Genomic DNA, 21,105 nt, shown 5'->3' with positions numbered 1-21,105 from the left:
GAGTTTGTTGGGTGGAAGGTTTTCCTTTAAAAACCTACCCGAGGGCAGCTTGGATAAAAGAGTGGTTCTCGCAAATTGTTTACTTGTCATGACAGCACTTTAAGCCGACGGTATCTTCTCAATGCAAAACATGTTGAGCAATGACACAGGATCCATCAATTTCTCGCGTCACATTCATTGTCTGTATGAAATGCATCATTTTGCATGCTGGTTGCATTGTGGTGCATTTCAAGCTGCATTGCGGTGCGTCACCAGTCATTTGCATAAAGTAGACTTGACTTCTACTTTATGTAAATTTGGTGCAGTGAGCGGAGGGCCGATGCATTGCGAAACTTTTGTTAAACATCTAAACTAGCTGTCATTGAACTAAATTGAGGACAGATTCAGCAGCTTATTTCTCACCTCAAATGCTTTCAGAATACTTTTTACTAAACTGTTTTCATAATAAAAGACAAAATTTGTGACAGAGCCGCCATGTTGGTCCAACACTTCTACCGGACTAAAGGTCTGAAATTCTATCATGTGTATATCTGGTGGTCCGCAGGTAACCCGCTCATCAAGCGGGCGATATTCAGATGCGGCGCGTTTGAATTGCGAGAGAAACGCCCCCTGTGGACACATAGCTTTTGCAAACTTTCTCTTTTATTACCAAAACAATGCGAGTGTTTCAGGAGGCTGGTGGGAACGTTGCTCCAAGTGGTGAAAATGGCTTCACAAAAGGCATCCACTGTCTGGAAATGATGTCCGTTTTTGTAAACTTTTCTCAGTTGGATTTAGATCATAGGGACACGCAGGATGGTCCACAAGAGTGACATTATTCTCCCCAAAGAAATCCTTTGTTAGGCAGGCATTGTAAACTGCAGTGTTGTCCTGTGAAAGAGAGGGTCATTGCTGCACAGACGAGGCCCTCAGTCAGGAGGGATGCCCGCTGCAGCATCTCTGCATAGCCTGTTTGACGCCCCTGCACAACCTGAAGCTTGATTGTTCTATTGAAGGAAAAAGCACCCTAGATCCTGATGATCCTACGGTGCAGTGTAGAAAACATCTCCGGTGGGACCTTCTTGTCATGCATTCACACTGGAAGCCATCAGGACCGTAAAGGTAAAAAAAATTTTCTGGTCAGAGAATAAAACTTTTTTCCACCTTTCAATGTCCCATTATTTGGTGCTCCTTGCAAAGTCCAAACTTGCAATATTGTGGCATTGAAGGAGATGTGGACGTTGAAGACGTTTGTTTTTCAAGCTCTTCCCTCACAGATGCCGTCTGATGGTTACTGGGCTGCAGTCGGCATCAGTAATGGCCTTAATTTTGGTTGAAGATCAGGGACGTGCACATGATTTCAGAGGGGCAGGGGCTCAAAGTCAGAAAAGGGCACAATGTGCGCAATTTTTTTTTCTTCGGTCCTCAATGAAATAAATTTATAATTTATAATGAAATTATAATATTACAAATTATAATATAATGGGTCCGTGTATATTTTGGTAATTGGATTTTCCGTTCTAAAGCAGGTATTGAAAAACAAAAAACGAGTGGTTATTTGATTTTCGTTTTCAAAGGCAAAAATTAAAATTGAAATACAAGGCGTTTTTCCTTTTCACGATCAAAAAGGGATATACGAATTTTAAAAAATGCTTTAATTTTCATTTTTTATTTACGATAACAAAAAATAAAATAAGTAAGAGACAGAAACGAAAAAAGGTCCGTTTTTTCGTTTTCTGAGACCGGAAGTGGTCATCAGCAAGGGTGGAGCCAAACAGAGTACGGTGCATAGACTGTAAATAAATGTTTTTTTTTGTTAGTTTTCATGGTCAAAATGAAAGATCAAGTGGCCGATCTTAAAATAAACCAATATCGATTATTTTATTTATTAAGTTTTGCGACGCAAGGGGGCGTGGTAACCTGATTGACAGTTTGTCTGGAATGACTGACAGTCTGGAGGATGTATCCGAGACTCTGCTCTCCTGGATTGGATTAATTCTGATATGGTCACTGGTGGTTTATCGGTGAAGAAGCAGAACCTTTTCCACAGACACTGTTCCTCCCTGTTGGCTTGTTTTAAACATTTTGGTCCCTTCGGCGGATTCTACCAGCAGACACTGAAAGTTCGGTAAGTAGGCTAAATGTTTATTTTCTTATGGGTACCGCTTTTAATGCACTTCATATGCAACTTTCGTGAGAGACAGCAGGTCCGATTTGTGGCACTGGCAGCGGGCAGTGACACTTTTTGTGGCACCGCTGCGGTGCCACGGTTAATGCCACTGCCGCAGTGACACTTTTTGTGGCACCGCTGCGGTGCCACGGTTAATGCCACTGCCGCAGTGACACTTTTTGTGGCACCGCGCCGGATGCCACGGTTAATGCCACTGTGCAGTGACACTTTTTGTGGCACCACTGCGGTGCCACGGTTAATGCCACTGCCGCAGTGACACTTTTTGTGGCACCGCTGTGGTGTCACGGTTAATGCCACTGCCGCAGTGACACTTTTTGTGGCACCATGCCGGATGCCACAGTTAATGCCATTGCCACAGTGACACTTTTTGTGGCACCGCGCTGGATGCCACGGTTAATGCCACTGCCGCAGTGACACTTTTTGTGGCACCACGCCGGATGCCACAGTTAATGCCACTGCCACAGTGTCAGTTTTTTGTGGCACCGCTGCGGTGCCACGGTTAATGCCACTGCCGCAGTGACACTTTTTGTGGCACTGCTGCTGATGGCACGGTTAATGCCACTGCCGCAGTGACACTTTTTGTGGCACTGCTGCGTGCCACGATTAATGTTAACGGCCAACCTGCGCACCCCCCGCAAAAAGTGCCATGCAGTCCAGATGTTGGTGGACTTTATTTCTTTGTGTATTGACCAGAGAAGTCAGTTAGCATCCAGTAAATATTAGCTTTAATATAAATTAGTGATGCTAACCGAGCGAGCTGCTCAGTCTTAGCTTGATTAAACCTAATGTAGCCTTAAGCTAACGATGTTTGCATTGTGTTTTATGGAAACAGCTGAAGTGTGTTGTGTTAGTGTCATGTGGTACATTTAGTTAATAAAACTGTGGAGACGGTGGTTCACATTAATGTAACGTTTAGAAAACCTAAATGTGATTCAAACAGTAAGGTTAAGGTTCTGTGTTGTCTGCTGAGTCTCTGAAGTTAAAACGGAGAAAACAGTAAATTTACTCTCTAGTCGTTAACATTGTTTAATGACTGATTCACATGTTGTAGTACATCTTAGTGCAGATTTGAAAAATAACCTCCCAGAATATGTCCAAAATAATGATGAACACTACAGTTAATACATTTAAACTGCAGCACAGATAAGCTGGATAATAAAATCCTCTCCTAAAGCTAAAGTGACTACAGGTCTTTCTGTCGTTCAGTGCTTGGAAGACTATATGAAATAGGAAATCTTTCGAGGGTCACTTTAAAATGAACCTCTGCTGGTGATGCTGATGCTGAGTCGTGTCTTCATCTCAGGTGTCTCATGTTCACTGTGAGGATCTTCTGAGTGAAGCCACCAGAAGGAAAACCTCATCTGGTTGTGAAGAAGGAGACTGAATGGACGACATCCTCAGTGAACCACTTCCTGTTTCACTTTCACTGACAGAAGGACAGACCAACTCTTTCAGCAGTTTATTATTCTCTGTTCTTAGTATTCACAGATTCTATTTATCACCTTTAACTTCATCTCTGCTGCTGTAGCAGAAATACAACAGGGTTTCTGCAGGACATTAATAATCATTAAGTTGATTTTGCAAAAATTAAGGCCTTAAATGGCATTAAAAATCATTAAATTTGATTCTTGGTGGCATTAAAATTTCTTTCTGCAGTTTTCAAGAAAATAATTGACAATAATATATATTTATAGACTGCGATTTGTCAGATATGTCCATCTGCGTAAACATGCCGAAGCATTGAGATAATTGTTCCAGCCGGTTGGGTACAATTTCTAAAAACTGCATGTTTTTAAAGTGGCCGGCAGGCTGGACCAGGCTGTGAAATGGGGAAACACAAATTCCAGCAAAAATGGCTCAAAAACGTGGATTTCAGAGAATGACTGCAGCCCGTTGGTGTTCAGGGGTGGTTCCCAGATTCAGAAATAGTCAAATGTAGGGTTTTCATATAAAAACCATCTTTTACAAAAAAACAAAAACAAACCCGTGTAATTTGAGTTCATGGTCGTGGCATTAAAATTTTTACAGTATAGCATTAAAATTGCATTAAAAAGCATTAAATTTGACTGATTGATATCTGCAGAAACCCTGTACAATATAAAAAGTCCATGTTATTTGTAACAGATATGTAGCATTAAAACATCAACACATTCAGGTCAAGAGCTTCATTATTTCCTTCATTGCACATTTAAAAACTGCATTATTTAACAATTGTGAACTGTAAAGATGTGTAAACACATAATAAATGGATGAAATAATGTGTTGCTGACAGTGAAGTGTAAAAACTGAACAGTCACAAGACAAGTTGTATTATGAAGAGAGGAGCTGAATCTGCAGCATTATTGTTCTTAATGAAAGGATGAGGAGAACATCAGTGCTGCTCTTCCTCACAGTGATGGAGAGAAGACTGTTCAGACAACCACAGCTGGATGTTCATGTTCTCTGTAGCTTTCAGTCCATCAGACTAGATGTTCCAAATGATCCAGACCAAGGCTGGAAGGAAAAGACACAAACAGTGAGAAGAAGATCTCCAAGGTTCTTTCAGTCCAACTGCTGGAACTTTAAATATGAGAGTGAACACATCAGGGCACGAATGAAACACAACAGAGTGTTGTATTTTGTCCGACTTTCTAATCTTATAGAAATGTTTGTTTTCCTGGTTGAGGCCAAAGAGTATTTTACTGCCTTAGATGGACAATAAAGTTTATTATTTTTATTCTAATGTATCATTAGCGTTAACATGAGCTCCACAGTTATCTGACCGTACACTGTTGTAGAGAAAAAAATGTCTGAAGCAAAGAACAGAGATATGAACTCAGAACTGAATTGTTCTTCATTCATTGAACTGAGAGATTAACATTCATCAGTAACAGAGTTCTGTGGATGAGCGTTAACATAGATTAATTTCTGTCTTCTGATCATTAATGAACTGTACCTCGAAACAGCAGTTTCCCTTATGACTGATCTATTATGATTGATCAGCTGTGACCTTCAGGACACTTAGCTACACCTAATAGATAACACTGACTAACCGGGATTAGCCTCAGTGTAAACACAAAGTTAGGAAACATAAATTGAGATTTACAGAACGACTTTAAAACACGATGTTAGAACAAGTTTATATCAGAGGTTACAGTCTGATGTTAACTTACAGTAACTTCACTGCTTTATATGTGATATTGTCCAGAAGTAGAGAAGAGTGCAACTAGTTACAAAGTTGACTTTAACACTTACCTGTAGAGTGTATCTCCACTTTTGGAAGCTAACGTTGTTAGCAGCAGCGGTAGCAGCGTCCATAAACAGTAGAAGCCGAAAAATGTGGGCGGGACAGAGTCTGACCAATCACGGCTCCACCCTTGCTGATGACCACTTCCGGTCTCAGAAAATGAAAAACGGGTCTTATTTCGTTTCTGTCGCTTACTTATTTCATTTTTTGTTTTTGTAAATAAAAATGAAAATCAAAGCATTTTTTTAAAATTCGTATATCCCTTTTTGATCGTGAAAAGGAAAAACGCCTTGTATTTCAATTTTAATTTTTGCCTTTGAAAACGAAAATCAAATAACCACTCCTTTTTTGTTTTTCAATACCTGCTTTACAACGGAAAATCCAATTACCAAAAATATACACGGACCATAATGCAATGTATAGGAGGAGGAAGAAGAGGAGATTTATCCAACTATCTCCTCCAAAATAACCTGTAAGCATTAATGCGCATCCTCATCTGTCCCTCTTCCTCCTGCTGCTCATCTTCCTCCTCCGCGCACATGCTATATACGTTCTGTCTAGCACACGCTGAATATTTCCTCTCAGGGGCCCTTGTGGTGTTCTCGCGCGCGAACAGTTTATTTGCACCCGTGCTCAGGTTATTTATCCGTGCGTGCTTGTGATTGTGCGCGCAAGAGAGCATATCTACGCCTCGCCGAACAACATTACGGCCGTGTTATTATGAGCGGAGACATCTCAGTTTCTTTCCCCGGGTGGCTCACGCCCCCCCTGCTGGGACACCTTCGCGTCTCCCCAGGGAGGCGGTGCGCCTCACACTTTGAGAAACACTCTCTCTCTCTCTCTCTCTCTCTCTCTCTCTCTCTCTCTCTCTCTCTCTCTCTCTCTCTCTCTCTCTCTCTCTCTCTCTCTCTCTCTCTCTCTCTCTCTCTCTCTCTCTCTCTCTCTCTCTCTCTCTCTCTCTCTCTCGCAGCCTCTATGGCCGAGCTGCGCTAACCTGCACGTCACAGGTGGCAGAGGCTCGAGACACAGAGGCGACAGGCTCAACGCGGCACAACCCCGAATTACAAGAAAATACCGAGTGGGACAGTTTTTTTTCCATGCAGTTGTTGTATTAATGCAGTGCGCATTATAATATATTTTTTTAAAGGGGCAAAAGAGGGCACTTTTCAATACGAGGCAAAAAAAGGGCAGGGGCTGAAGCCCCCCTTTAGGTTTATGTGTGCACGTGCATGTTGAAGGTCATCCTTGACGGATAGCCTGTTGGATCCTCTGGCTCAGCAAGGTAAAAATTTGACCACTTGACTTTTTTGCTTCAAAAGCCTCAGGATCTTTTAAGAAATTCTAAATGACTGTCTTACTGCGTCCAAGCTCAGCAGCAAAGGCAAGTTGTGAGAGACCTTGCTTATGTAGCTTAACAATCCTATCATGTTCAGGGACAGAAAACTTTTTTGTCTTTGCTATCAGGAGGTCATGACAGTGCGAATACCTGACAGGAAAAGACATGGAATCCAAATTTTTGTGCAGATTTTGGCTTTTAAAAGCTATGGTCTTAAACTTTTGATCAGCTGACAAAAGCATGTTTGAGTTTAAATGCAGTTTTGAATAAATTGCCTTCTCAAATTTCTTTCTCGCTCTTGCTCCCATTTCTTCGTTTTGCATTTTGAAGCTCGACTTAGAACCTTCTTAAAATCCAATGCAAATTCTTGCAATTTTTCAACTGGTCTTAAGATTTTGATTGGGAGTGTAAATGAAGCATAAACATTTTTGTTGTTTAAGTTCACATCTATTTGTATCGTATGTCTATTCATTGATTCAGTCATCAACCAAAACCAACAAACTTTTCTTACTGTGTCAAATATTGCTATGTGGAAAAAATGTGATTAATCGCAATTAATTAATTCCAACGCCTCTAATTAATTCGATTTTTTTAATCACCTCCCACCACTAATAGTGTTACACAACATATCAAACAACATTTGTATGAGACACAAATCATTCAATCCTTTAAATTCTGCAGTTTCCAAAATTGTCGACTGTAGAAAAACACATTGATACTGTACATAAATCTGGAGGTGTTCTGCTGCAATGATAATAAAAGAGAGAGCAAACACACAGATATAAAAGAAAAATGTGGTAAAAAACTTAAATTTGAGCTAGGATTTGGACTGGCACAGAGCACTGCTCTCAGATGTAACACTTTTTTGGTCTGAAGGAGCTGATCCACACTGAGCCGAGCTGATCCAGGATAAGTCTGGAGGTAAGGTCTGTGCCACAGCTTTGATCTGCCTCCTTCCTGCCTGTGAGCATTTCATGATGGTTGTGAGCAGTGCTGACGCGGAGCTGATGTGCTGAAATGAACTCACTGAAAGTCTGTTTCTAAGTCAGCAAAAATAGTAATAAATTTATGCTGTAATTGAGACTGTAACCAAAATATGTATCAACTGGCTCAGGTGTACTTTGTGTTCCAAATGATTACGTATATGCTGTTATTGTTCATTTTTCCTAAAGTCAAAGCAAATGACAGTGAGTACAATTTTTATGATTGGGGATCAATTATATTATAATCAGGATTTTATTAAACAAAAATTCTGATGATGACAACAGTATTCTTTTTTAAATAATTCAAAATATAGAGTTCAAAATTACTATGCACAACAGAGTTTGAAAGCATTCAACAGGTTATAAAGAAAGGAAAACAGAAATCTGTTACATATTGAAGATATCCAGACTATGAAGCAATATTTATGGAACTATATAGCAAACAAACTACTGCGAAACAACTGTAAATATATTTTATATTTTACATTCCTAAATTAGTCACCCTTTGTTTTGATGACAGCTTTGCACATGCTTGGCATTCTCACAATGATGAGTTTCATGAGGTATTCACCTGAAATGGTTTTCACTTCACAGGTGTACCTTGTCAAGGTTAATTTGTGGAATTTCTTGCATTCTTAATGGGGTTGGGACCATCAGTTGTGTTATGCAGAAGTCAGGTTGGTACACAGTTGAAAGCCCTATTTAACAACTGCTAGAATCCATTTTATGGCAAAAACCAATCAGCTAAGTAAAGAGAAACGACAGTCCATTATAACTTTAAGAACTGAAGGTCAATCAGTCTGGAAAATTGGAAAAACTTTGAATGTATCCTCAAGTGCAGACGCAAAAACCATTAAGCGCTACGACCAAACTGGCTCACATGAGGACCACCGCAGGAAAGGAAGACCAAGAGTCACCTCTGCTACTGAGGATAAGTTCATCCAAGTCACCAGATTCAGATATCGCAAGTTAATAGCACCTCATTAGAGCCCAGAAAAATACCACACAGAGTTCTAATAGCACACATCTCTGCATCAACTGCTCAGAGGAGACTGCACCAATGTGGCCTTTATAGTCAAATAGTTGCTAAGAAACCACTACTAAGGAAAAACAACAAGCAGAAGAGATCTGTTTGGGCCAAGAAACACAAGGAATGTACGTTAGACCAGTGGAAATTTGTGCTTTGGTCTGATGAGTCCAAATTTGAGATCTTTGGTTCCATCCACCATGTTTTTGTGCAACGCAGAGAAGGTGAACGGATGGTCTCTGCATGCATGGTTCCCACCGTGAAGCATGGAGAAGGAGGTGTCATGGTGTGGGGGCGCTTTGCTGGTGACACTGTTGGGGATTTTCAAAGCATACTGAACCAGCATGGCGACCACAGAAGCGACAAGGGCCAAAAAATGCTCAACATCTCTGGGAACTGCTGGAAAACCATTTCAGGTGACTACCTCATGAACTCATCCAAAGAATGCCAAGAGTGTGCAAAGCAGTAATCAAAGCAAAGAGTGACTCTTGAAGAATCTAAAATATAAAGCATTTTTTTGGTTTTCTTTTTGTTTACAACATAATTCCAAATGTGTTCATTCATAGTTTTGAAGCCTTCGGTGTGAATTTACAATGCAAAAGGCCATGAACATAAAGAAAAACCATTAAATGAGAAGGTGTGTCCAAATTTCTGACTGGTAGTTTATGTGTACTCAAGGTCAAACTGAACCTTCATGTACAGGCTTATAAATAGTTTCCCAAAGTTATATATGCATGCAGGGTAAAAATGTATTCAGTTATTATATAATCACTTACATTTGATCCTATTGTCATTTGTTATTTTTGTGGCTTAGTTTTTGCTTGTTTTTGTGGAGTCATTACATTTGCTAGACCTGCTCTGTAAGCCTCTAGGGTTTTTAATCTCAATTACACAATTTGCTTTTGGTGTTGTGTCTCTGTTGCTTTGTTTTATTGTGCAAATAACCAATACATCGCACACGTGGACAAAAATCTAGTTTTCCACCCATTTTCTCAAAATGTAGCCTGGCAGATTTTTCTTTGCATCTTTGGACACATTTTTTGAATTTAAAATTTAGAATCCCAGGGTTTGAATTTGGGTGAGTCATGGCGAGTAAGAACGGGTGAACGAGGCACAGCTGGAGAACCATCAGGTCAATCAGATGGTAGGTGGGGCCAAGGTGTCCTACAAAGCCACATGCTGCATGGGTGAGTGTGTTTCAAACAAATGAAACAGAATAAACACATGGTCGACATGATGCTGATTGTCAGAATCCCTCTCTGCTTGTTCTGTGGAGCTTTAGCAGCAGCAGCAGCTCGGGACTTCTACCAGGACGTCCACCTTGCAGACCGCAGGTTTACAGGCCTGAGACCAGAGCGGCCTGTAGTCCAGGAACCAGCAGGTACATCTGGTCCACAGCATGGACCCTTTTCTTGTCTTATGAGAAGCGCTCAAGTATAACACTGAAACTCTACTGAAGTGATCAGAGTCAGCATTCAAAGAAACAGAATTAACTATCACATTAGAGTTTCAGTAGAGATTATATGAGCAAATGTCTAATATCCAACAATAGATCAGTGACTCAACTGAACTTACACTTCACCTCCAGGGTTCTTCTGTATGACAGTACAGCCTATTATTATCTTTGTGGCAACATTTATGGTTGACCTCTGCATTATTCAATTGTTTCACATGCAAATTTAGATTGGCTTGTCTCATATAAATGAGACATCATATCAGTTCACTGCTGTATATAAACTGTCTGCACAGACGTTTGGAGGCATTTGCAGGGCCTCTAAAGCTAGAGGACGCCTGAAGACTTAAATCTTTACTCATGCAGAGAAACAGTAATTTTCATGATTTGTCAAAATAATTTAGGCTGATAGAGGTTATTTTAGGAATCCTCACGTCCTGATTTTTTTCAGTAATTTTATATTTTAGATTGATCTTCTCAATTGAGCATCAGACCTGATTTCATTGTTGCAGCTGTTTAACTCTTAAATAGCCCTATTTCTTGACAGAAATAAACCACATTTGGCCCACTCCTTCACTCATTTATCACATAACTGAATTTATACAGTACACATACAGCTGTAAATATCTGAGCTTTACAACTGAATTTCATATGTTGTGTGAAAATAGATGCCATGAGTGTGTTAACGCTTTTACTAAACACCCCCCCCCCCCCCCCAAATATGTAAAACTCTGATACCAATTATTTACACCTATATGGTAATTATGTATTTTTTTCTAAACCTGTATTGCATGGTGAGTTTATTTTTAAAGATCTCTGGAGTGTCATAGCATCAAACAATCATCCCACTGCCTTTCCAATAGAAGTAATAATAATTGAACCCTCTGCTGTATGTATGTTGCTTGTGTCAAAGTAGAGCAACTGCCTGCTGCTCCATCTGAGGACTGTTTGTTTTATCTGACTGCTGGTGTCTGTAATACACAAAATAATGGGCTCAGTAACAACATCCTAACTGGAACATATAGTACATATACAAGGTCAATTCTAAAAGCTCACTTTGTGTGTTTTTGGATAAATATTATGGCAATGGACAGAAACGGAAAGGGTGGTAACGATTGAACCAGGAAGTAGCTTGACATGGAAACTGTGAAACAGTAAAAATTATGTATATTAAAGAGCTGAGTCATCCATCTTCAGTGCTGATGTTGAATTTAGAAGTACAAATTCTGACCATTTATCTTGTCAGTAACTACATGTGGAACTACTCAGCAGACTCATGCTAATGACCACCATTGGCACGCGAGGGCTCAGTGACATCTGTGCATTTCAATGACTCTCACCGATACTCACAATGACCATTGTTGAGTAGTCAGATGAGTTTTGGTATTGATCGTTGGAATAATAGCCCTGGACACACCTCAGAGGTTTAAAAGCTGAGGCAACACCAACCACCACCAGAACTGAAGAAGCCTCTTGGATGAGAGGTGAAACGTCTTCAAGGAACTTAAAGTCCAGTGGATTGAATTAAATTTAAACAACTTTGGATATGTTGCTTGTGATGTCAGGGTCACATGTTTTATCCCTGACTGGGGTCATTGTTTGTTTTGTTGCTTTTATTTGATTTGTTTATTTTAACATGCTTGAAGGTGTTTGTATTGAAATGGCATAGAAACAACAGTTGAATGTGATCTAATGGCTACAAAACTCTTATTTTTGACCTAAATTAAACCAAATTTTAGCTATGTACTGCTTACATGTGTACACCTTTCTGAATTCTAAAAACAGAACATTGAAACTGCTGACAAAAAGACTCAACCATTAGATTTTCCAGTATATGGCTAACATGTTAGCAAACAGCTGCCAGTTTCGACATCTGACACATAGAGGAACATTGTCAATGTGGAGGAGTGCAAGTGTCTGCCTTGTGAATGTAACTCCAATACTTCATCTCCTTTTTGCTCAGATTTGGTCTCCATCTTTGAAAACTACGTCTCCTTAGTTGAAAGGCATTCCATTGTCTTTAGCAGTTAGAGAATCCTGCTATGGTTCAGCCCATTCAGTGAGGGGAAAGTCCACTATTTTTGGTAGAGAAAAGCTTTGAGATGTGGTTGTGTTCTGTAATTTACTGGAGATCAGGATGTCCATCAGTCTGCATCCTTAAAGCTTCTCTCTCATGAAACTGAAACCACCTTGTAACAACATTTCAACAGCTTTGGTAGAAACATATTTTTGCGTTTTTCTTCTGACATCAAGGGCTCATTACTGCACTGTGGCAGGATGGCAGTAAACGCTATTTACCAGTGTCGTTGCCATATTGGTAGCAGGTGACTGTAAGGTGTTGAAGTGTTTTTAAGTGGTATATTTCTACATTTTGCCACAAGGAGGTTTTATTTTTTGTTGTTGAACTGATTAATGCATATGTCAGACCTGGTTATACTGAGAGCTAACAAACTTCCATCCTAGCTGTCCAACAGGAGAAACAATCTTTTCAAGAACCGTTGTCTTGGAGGTTCCCGGAGCCACCGGCTGAAGAGGAGCCTCACTTCCCTCCGAACTTTGAACTGAAGCCACCAGCAGCAGCTGACAGTGTCACGGCCATCTGCGGAGAGAGCTCTGTCCGAGTGGAGGCCAAGAAAGACCTGCTGGGGATTGGTAAACCAGTCCAGGCTGCAGATGTCACACTAGGAGGATGTGCTTCCATATGGGAGGATCCTGAGGTCCTGGTCTTTGAATCAGAGCTGCACAGTTGTGGCAGCCAGCTGATGGTGAGGGCTTAATGTTCAGATGAGAGCATATTTTCAGTAACATCTGGCTGATTTGAGACTGTAGTTGATTTGTTCGATCACAGCTTTTATAATTTGACCCTCATAAGTATGCAGCCAACTCAAACCACTGAGTTCTGTCCAGTTTAGCTACTGTCTCTTTTGTCCATTTCAACGTGTACAGAAATTATTCATTTTTACCACTTGGTCATCAGTTACACTGAATGATGACTAGCTGATCCATGTAGTCCATTTCTGGTTCTGCAGAGCTAGCCAGTCTTAGCGTTATGGTGCTGTGGTCAGATTTGGTTTTGCTTGTGCTGTTAAAACCAGTTGTCACCCTTTTTATTTTTTGACAACTCTTTCCAAAGACTTTACATCCACACTTTGTCTTGTTGTAGATGTCTGTTTATCATTTCAATGTGTGAAGAAATCTAAAGATGGACAGGCCTGTTGTACCAAGCTGCAGTTGCTAGTGGCTAATTTATTTAGTTTTTTTTTTAATTTTATTTTTTTTATTTTTTTTATCACTGCTGGCAAAAAATGGCATGTTATTTCCGCATCCAGCAAATGTAGAGAAACCGGATGATTCCATGGGAGTGGTGGTTGTGTCCCCCTGATGAATGTAAATCCAATATGTGGTCTCCTTTGTGGCTTTGGTTTGGTATCCACAAGGGTCTGCATGCAAGGTGCTGTAGAGGTTTGGTCGTCTGGATGCAGAATTATGTGGCTGTGCTGAGTGGTAAATGGAAAGCACTATGTCGCTACCCCCTTGGCTTTATCCACCCGTAGTACTCTTCAGCTTAATTTATTACTCGATAGGTAAAATGGGTTTTTCAGAGACCATTTGCCAAGAACGATGGCCTGGTGCTGCAAACACTGAGACCAAGCCAGACAGGAAATGTGCCAGAAAACCAAAACTAGAAGGAAAACTCACTCAGTTGAGCTGCAAAGGGAATTTCCATGGGTTCATTAGAGGAAAAATGCAGAACAATTGAATGTTACATGTTAGTAAAATATGTTTCAGATGTCTGAGGATTCGTTCATCTACATCTTCACACTGTTCTACACTCCCAGCCCTCTGGGAGACAGTCCCATCATCCGAACCGTAGACTTCTCAATCAGCATCCAGTGCCACTACCAGAGGTCAGATTTAATTTTTCTTTTTGTGATGATTACCAACTGTCAACATGTTGTCCAAGGAAGTTTGCTCTTTAGGTGTTTTGGGTTTTTTTTCCAGTGTTTTCTTTTTCTTTAGGAAGCATGATGTGAGCAGCGGGCTGCTCAAGCCGACCTGGACTCCGTTCAGTGGCACCAAAGTTTCAGACGAGAATCTTTACTTCTCCCTCAGACTCATGACTGGTGGGTTGTTGTTTTAGTTCATCCATTGTAAAAGCTTTCCTCAAGCCAGCTTCTTTTTAAGCAGTACAGTGATCAAATTACAACTGCTCATTACGGTTTTAAGCGTCTTTGTTGTTCTTGTCTCGTTTTTTTCTCTCAGATGATTGGCAGTTCCCTCGTCCATCTGCTCAGTTCCTCCTGGGAGACAAGATGAGGTTTGAAGCTTCAGTCAAACAATTTCATCACATCCCTCTCAGAGTGACCGTGGACAGCTGTGTGGCATCAGTGGCCCCAAATATTGACACCGTCCCTCGATATGCCTTCCTGGGAAACAAGGGGTTAGTTTTTAATAGTGATGCTGCTTGTTTTTTATTTTTAACCCTTGTGCTGAGTGATTTTATGTGCAGTTTGATTCAGGAGGATGGTTTGTATATTCATCTGTTGAAGAGAGGAAGTTTCTCTGTTTAAGATGTATATATGCAAACATCACAACCAATTAAAATGAGGAAAATCCATGACAGTCAGCACTCCTTGATCTTCTTTGGTCATCAGGCTTTTAGGTGTGTTTACACTCATTGTCCTGCTGGAGTATGGATCCTTGTCCTCAAATATGCAAACCAGAGGGTAGAGCATGTCTCTGAAGGAGTGCTGCTTCTTCGTGGTCTGAGCGGAGTCGATTTGGTGTCCAAGATACTGAATATTCTGAACACCACATTTTCCTGTGGGGTTGATCCACTGTGATGTCACTCTCTTTCCTGCTGATCTCCCTACATACAACCGCCTGATGCCTTTTCACAGCCACTAATCTCTAACTGGGATTCATCAGTAATTTTCCGTTATCCACTGTGAAATGCTGCTCTGCCTTAGCCCACCCAAAGCGTTTGTCCTTATTTCCCCTTCTGAGAAGTGGCTTAGAGGTGCTTCTCTTCCTGAGACCATGACTAAACGGCTTTTTTTTTTTTTTTTTTGACAGAATATTTGCTGATTGGAGTTTATTTTGCTTTTTTTGGAAATCCTGTATCTGTGACACAGCTGTTTTTCTGTCTCTGTGAGCAAACCTTGATGAATTGTTTTTTTTTTGTTTTGTTTTGTTTTTCTCTCTGTCTCTCTCTGATTGTCTGTGATGTTCCTTTGTAGAAACTGGATGAGTTGTATTCAAAGCTCCATGCACTGGCCCCATAGAAGTATTTAGTTCAGTCATGGTTTGATGCTGAGAGAGACTCCGTTTTAAAAACAATTAGTTCTGATGTCATGTTTCTCACTATCACCAATATATTTGGTGAGCAACATTCTGCTGGAGACTTGAGGCACAGTCCTATTTCTAACAGGTGAATAATAGATGCTGACTGATTTGGTCGAACAAGACTGAGTCGATTTCATCCAGCTGAGTATGACCTGAACGCTGCTTCAAAGGAAGGTTAAGTCTGGAAATCTGACCTTTGTACAAAGGAGTTAACATGTCTGTGCCTTAATCTGCTCTAACAGAAGAGCCTGACACATTTCTGCTCCTTCAGTCAGAACTTGTTTTCAAATGTTTCTCAATCTTTAAATTGCATACTTTTTCTCAGGGTTGGATAAAAAGTGCTGATATTATGATGTAGTCTGACTTGAGAGCCCCACTGTATGTCTTGAAGCTGGTCTGGATCTTTAAACTTTTAAATGACTCATTTTGGTCCCTTGAACATGTTCTGCTGGTCCTGTGTTGTGTTCAGGTGTCTATTCGACAGTCAGCTGACAGGCTCCAGCTCTCAGTTCCTGCCTCGATCTCAGGATGGCAAACTGCAGTTTGAGATTGAGGCTTTCAAGTTCCAGCAGGACAACAGTGGCGTGGTGAGACAAATGCAACTGATGTCCTACCAAGCAGCTGCTGGGTTCACCCCATTGTCCTAAAAATCAAATTCTGCTTCTTTGTGTCTTCAGATGTACATCACATGCAGTTTGAGAGCCACAACAGCAGATACAGCTGTTGACACCACAAACAAGGCCTGTTCATTCTCCAACGGGTGAGACACCACCAACACTACCATTCCCATTATCCTCTCTGGTGTAGAAATTACAAATGGCCTTTTTAGTTTATATATTTTAGTTGATGTTTTGAATTGGTGAGGTCCCTGTTAAACTATGTGAATGCAGTTGTTACATTCACTGAGTCAATAGTACTTGTGTTTGTAATATCAACAATGTGTACCTCTTTGTCATTTCAGAAATAACTGTATGGTAGGAAACAAGTACAGTTTAAATGTCTGTGTTGAGCTGACCTTTTATTGGTGCTATAACAGCAGCGTTTGATTGGCAGGTGGAGGGAGGCCAGTGGCAGCCATCGCGCCTGTTCTTGCTGCGACACAAACTGTGGGACAAGTAGCAAGAGTGACCTGACTGAAGCAGGTAGTCAGCTGACTGGTTTGTGCTGGTTGGACGCAGTTCTCCCTCCATTTGAACACACTATACAAAACGCATGCACACTGTGAATAACTGGAGACAAAATACCAAGTGCCAACAGTATAAATTCAAATAGACCCATTTCATCTTGTCAACATGTTAAAACAACAAAAGTAGCACAGTCGGTATCTGAAAAAACAGATCAGGCTCAGTTTCCTGCACTGAATTTGGAATATGAAGATGTTTTTTGTATGAACATTTGACCTATATGCCATGTGGTAGGATAGACTTCAAAATTTCATAGTTCCATTCATCCGTAATCTATACACCACGTAATCGTCATTAGGGTTGTAGAGTGGCTTGAGTCTATCCCAGCTGACTTAGGGTGAAGGCAGGAGACACCCTGGACAGGGTGCCATTCTATTACAGTGCTACAGAGTCTTTATTAATGAACAGCAAGCTTGGTGTCATGCTGCTTCTTTGTTGCAGGTGCTCAGTGGGAACATGAAACAGCTGTTGGACCAATCACAGTGAAGGATAAACCTCTAAGCCGTGGGCAAAAATAAGAACTTTAACATTTTAACATATAATAAAGCTCTTAAACAGTAATTACTGGTGTTTTTGTGGTTTGTTCACGTGGTTAAATTGGAAGATTTGAAGTTTCCAAAATGTTGATGATGCAGGGCTCAAAGTATTAAGATAATCAGACTGATGGAAACAGTTGAGAAATGCAGTTAATGAAATGTTTTCCGTTCCTTCTATAAATGCAGTCTTTGTTTATATATGTATATTATATACTACCGTTCAAAAGTTTGGGGTCATTTAAATGTTCTGCCCCCCCCAATTAAATCAACCCTAAATTAATCAGAAATACAGACTAGGCATCATTCATGTAGTAATTGTCTACTCTAGCAGGAAACGGGTGTGTGTTATTTTTATTTATTTTTTTTTTAATGGAATATCTACATAGGGCTACAGAGGTACTGTGGAATGCTGTGGTAGCAGTTTTGGTTCAGGGTACCTCTCACTAAGCACAAGTCGCCAACCCTGGATCCAGCAAAACAGCCCCGGACCAGCACACTTCCTTCTCCATGTTTGACAGTTGATGTCGCACACTTAAGGACCATCCTTTCTCCTACTCGACTGCATACAAAAATCCTGCGTGATGAACTAAAGATTCAAAATTTTAATTACTCAGTCAATAACACCTTCTTTCCAGTCTTCAGTATTGGTGGTGGTTCATGGCCCAGGCAAGCCTCTTTTTTTTTTTTTTTTTTTTTTTTTTTTTTTTTTTCCCTCTTAATCTGACATTTTAGCAATGGCTTTCTTGCTGCAACTTGACCTGTCAAACCTGCAACTCCAGGTCTTCTCTTCACTGTTGAAACTGAGACTTGCTACTTTCTGTATAGTACTGTTCAAATGCTCTAGAGGGTATGGTGCCATGGTGTGTTCCAACACTACTTTTATGCAGACAGAGGGGGTTGTAAGTAATCAAAAGTTGGGGCATTTGTAGCATTTGGTAGCACCAACTTTCAAGGCTTGATCAACCTCCATTGCAGCAAAACAGCTTTAAGTTGTTAACCCATTTCTTGTTCCCTGAAAAAATGGCTTTTTGTAGAATTCTGAAATGTACATTTTATTCAGCTTTGGGTTAACCTAACCATGAATACTCTGTATGTGCATGTTATATTAGTAAACTGATAAGTGTCCCAACAAAGCAGAAATAAGAAGGCAAAGTGAAAAATCTTAGTCGGGGCTAATGGTGCAGCTCGCAGGTGAACTGAGCAGAAACCAGCCTGTTAACATGCGAACCTAGCAGAAACCGAGAGGCTTATGGGCTAACGGAGCAGAAAAGCTTAACAGAGCATCAAGTCTGTTAACATAAAGTAATTCAACCCTCGTACAACCAGCTCTGGGGTCACGAAACTGTTGAGTTGTCTAAACTCTGCATTAGCCTATTAGCAGACAAGAGCTGGTCTTAATGTTGAGCAATGACTGGCAGATTTCTGCCATACTGGCTTAATGTCTGCACAGTGTTCAACACTCCTCAGGAATAATCACAGCAAGTCTTGCAACTCAATCTATAACTAATAGTAATACTACTACTGGAACAGTGTATCCTATAAAATGTGCAACGTCACACCTTTACAGAAACCTCCACAGGGGCCAAGAGGACTTTTTCTGTGTTCAGTGTGGGCTGCAGTGCATTTTTTTCTGTAACTGATCTATGAACAGTTGCTGTAGTACTGAACTGCTCTTGGAGTTACGGTAACTAAGAGAGACAGAAATCATTCTCCTTTTCTTTTCATTTTTTATTTTGTTCCTCCATTAGCATCAGTCCTGCTGACCTCTGGAGGTTGTCTTGCCACTGCTCTCTATGTACTGGCACATGACCTTTGACCTGCACGGACCAGTTTCAGCCTCAGTTTATCGGGGATCAATCAGCAGCACTCAGTGCTGTGCAGGGCCAGCTGCTCTGCTCTTCCACCATCGTCCATTTCAGATGATATCACCTGAGTGGACACAGCTGGGCAGGCTGTGTCACCATGTATCATAGAGACTGTTTTCTATATATAATCCTGACCTACACCCTCCTCAGCGTCGGGCTGCCTTGTTCCCTCACCACGGCCTAAGCTTCAGAGGCATCAGCATCCATCACGGGCCGGAGAGGGGCTTCCTGACGGACTCATCCGTCTCTGCTCCTCGTCTCTCGGGGGAGGAGAGGACGACTGCTGGCTGGGCGACCGCAAATGGAGGTCACAGGGCCAAACAACAAAGTCTTCAGATGAAAGTCTTCAGTGCTCCTCAGTCAGAAATCAGCTTGTGTCACACAGATAATAAACCTTAATGAACTCAAATACAACTCAAAACTCATGGCAAACTTTTTAAATGAGTACTTTTTAAAATGTAAAACACACTTAAGTAATTTTTAGATGAGTGTGTCTCAGCTCCAGGATGAACCCACTCAACACGATTCATGGCTGCGGTTTACTCTGAGGTTGAGAAAAGTTTAAAATTCCTCACAGTGAAGCTTAAAAATCCAAGGAGAGTAACAATTAGAAAAAACACGTTATAGAGAGTCTGAGTTACGATTTGATCACTTTTGAGATCTTCATTTTACTTCAGAATCAGTGTAACAAGCAGGAATAGTGTAAGGTTCATGATTTGGATCCTATGGATCAGATGGACTGTCTCTTTAGAGGGATTTGGATGCTGAGAGGTAGATTTTAGTGATCATAGTGCTCAAGTGAATAAAACTCAACCAGCTTTATGACATTTACACGCTCAGGTGAATCTCTGGTGGTCCAGCTTGGCCAGGACTCTACGACTCACATCAGTGTTTTCACACTTGGACTCAGGTGTTTGGGTTTCTACTTGCTTGACCTCCTCACTTTTTAATTTACCGTTCAAAAGTTTTTGGTCACTTAGAAATTTCCTTAATTTTGAAAGAAAAACTGTTTTTTTTCAAAGAAGATAACATTAAATTAATTAGAAATGCAGTGTAGACATTGTTAATGTAGCAAATGACTATTTTAGCTGGAAACGGATGATTTTTAATGGAATATCTCCATAGAGGTACAGAGGAACATTTCCAGCAACCATCACTCCTGTGTTCTAATGCTACATTGTGTTAGCTAATGGTGTTGAAAGGCTAACTGATGATTATAAACCCCTTGTGCACCCTTGTGTGAATTTTCATGGAAAACACAAAATTGTCTTGTCTTGACTTTTGAACGGTCGTGTATGTTTTCATGGACAGGTCCATCTAAACAAGCTCAAAGCAATTTTACATGCAGGGGTGACAAATTAAAAGAATAACCAGCATAAAATGTCTTAGTAAGGGGGTGCTGTAACAAGCTGTCTCAGGGTGGGAGTGTGTGACCTCTACTGGAGGAATGGAACACCGTTCCTACAGAACATCTTCCCTGATTTGATGTTTTTATGATGATGCTCCATCATTCCCATGTCTTTCATAGATGCAAGTTGAGTTCTGGCGACTGTGAAGGCCATAACATGATCCACAGAATTTTCATCCAACCATTCAGTGACCCCCTGTGCCCTGAAGACTGAATCATTGTCATTCAGGAAGAGACCACTTCCATCAGGATAGAAATGTCTCATCACAGGACACAGATAATTAATCAGAATTACTTGATATTAATTTGTGGTGAACCTTCCTCTAAAGACACACAACATAACACAGCCACTTCAACATAGGGCTCAAAGGCGTACATGTTTTTTCTTTAATTCGTCACCCTTATGTACATTTACAGTCTTACAGCAATCACTTTCTTACAGTTTAATGTACATGTAATCCTGCAATTCAGATTTTAAACAGGCAGTCGATAAGAACAGACCATTGCAATGGTAAGCTGTGACCATTCCATTAAATTTGCTCATCTTCACTGATCTACAGATAAGTGCAGA

The 21,105-nt window shown here is 40.6% G+C and overlaps 1 protein-coding gene across 1 annotated transcript; it reads left to right on the top strand.

Moving 5' to 3' along the window:
* Positions 1-9,952: 9,952 nt before the first annotated feature.
* On the top strand, positions 9,953-17,185 carry LOC127535115 (zona pellucida sperm-binding protein 3-like). The gene is made up of 9 exons (XM_051952164.1): positions 9,953-10,123; positions 12,659-12,960; positions 13,985-14,103; positions 14,216-14,319; positions 14,459-14,636; positions 16,011-16,128; positions 16,219-16,301; positions 16,595-16,708; positions 17,167-17,185. The coding sequence occupies exons 1-9, from the start codon at positions 9,967-9,969 to the stop codon at positions 17,183-17,185; spliced, it is 1,194 nt and encodes a 397-aa protein (XP_051808124.1). The 5' UTR covers positions 9,953-9,966.
* The last annotated feature ends 3,920 nt before the right edge of the window (positions 17,186-21,105 follow it).

The sequence above is a fragment of the Acanthochromis polyacanthus genome, chromosome 8, assembly GCF_021347895.1.
Source record: "Acanthochromis polyacanthus isolate Apoly-LR-REF ecotype Palm Island chromosome 8, KAUST_Apoly_ChrSc, whole genome shotgun sequence".
In the NCBI taxonomy this organism is placed as follows: Eukaryota; Metazoa; Chordata; class Actinopteri; family Pomacentridae; genus Acanthochromis; species Acanthochromis polyacanthus.
Note: the sequence above shows the minus strand (reverse complement) of the source record. Positions and strands in the feature narration are given on the sequence as shown.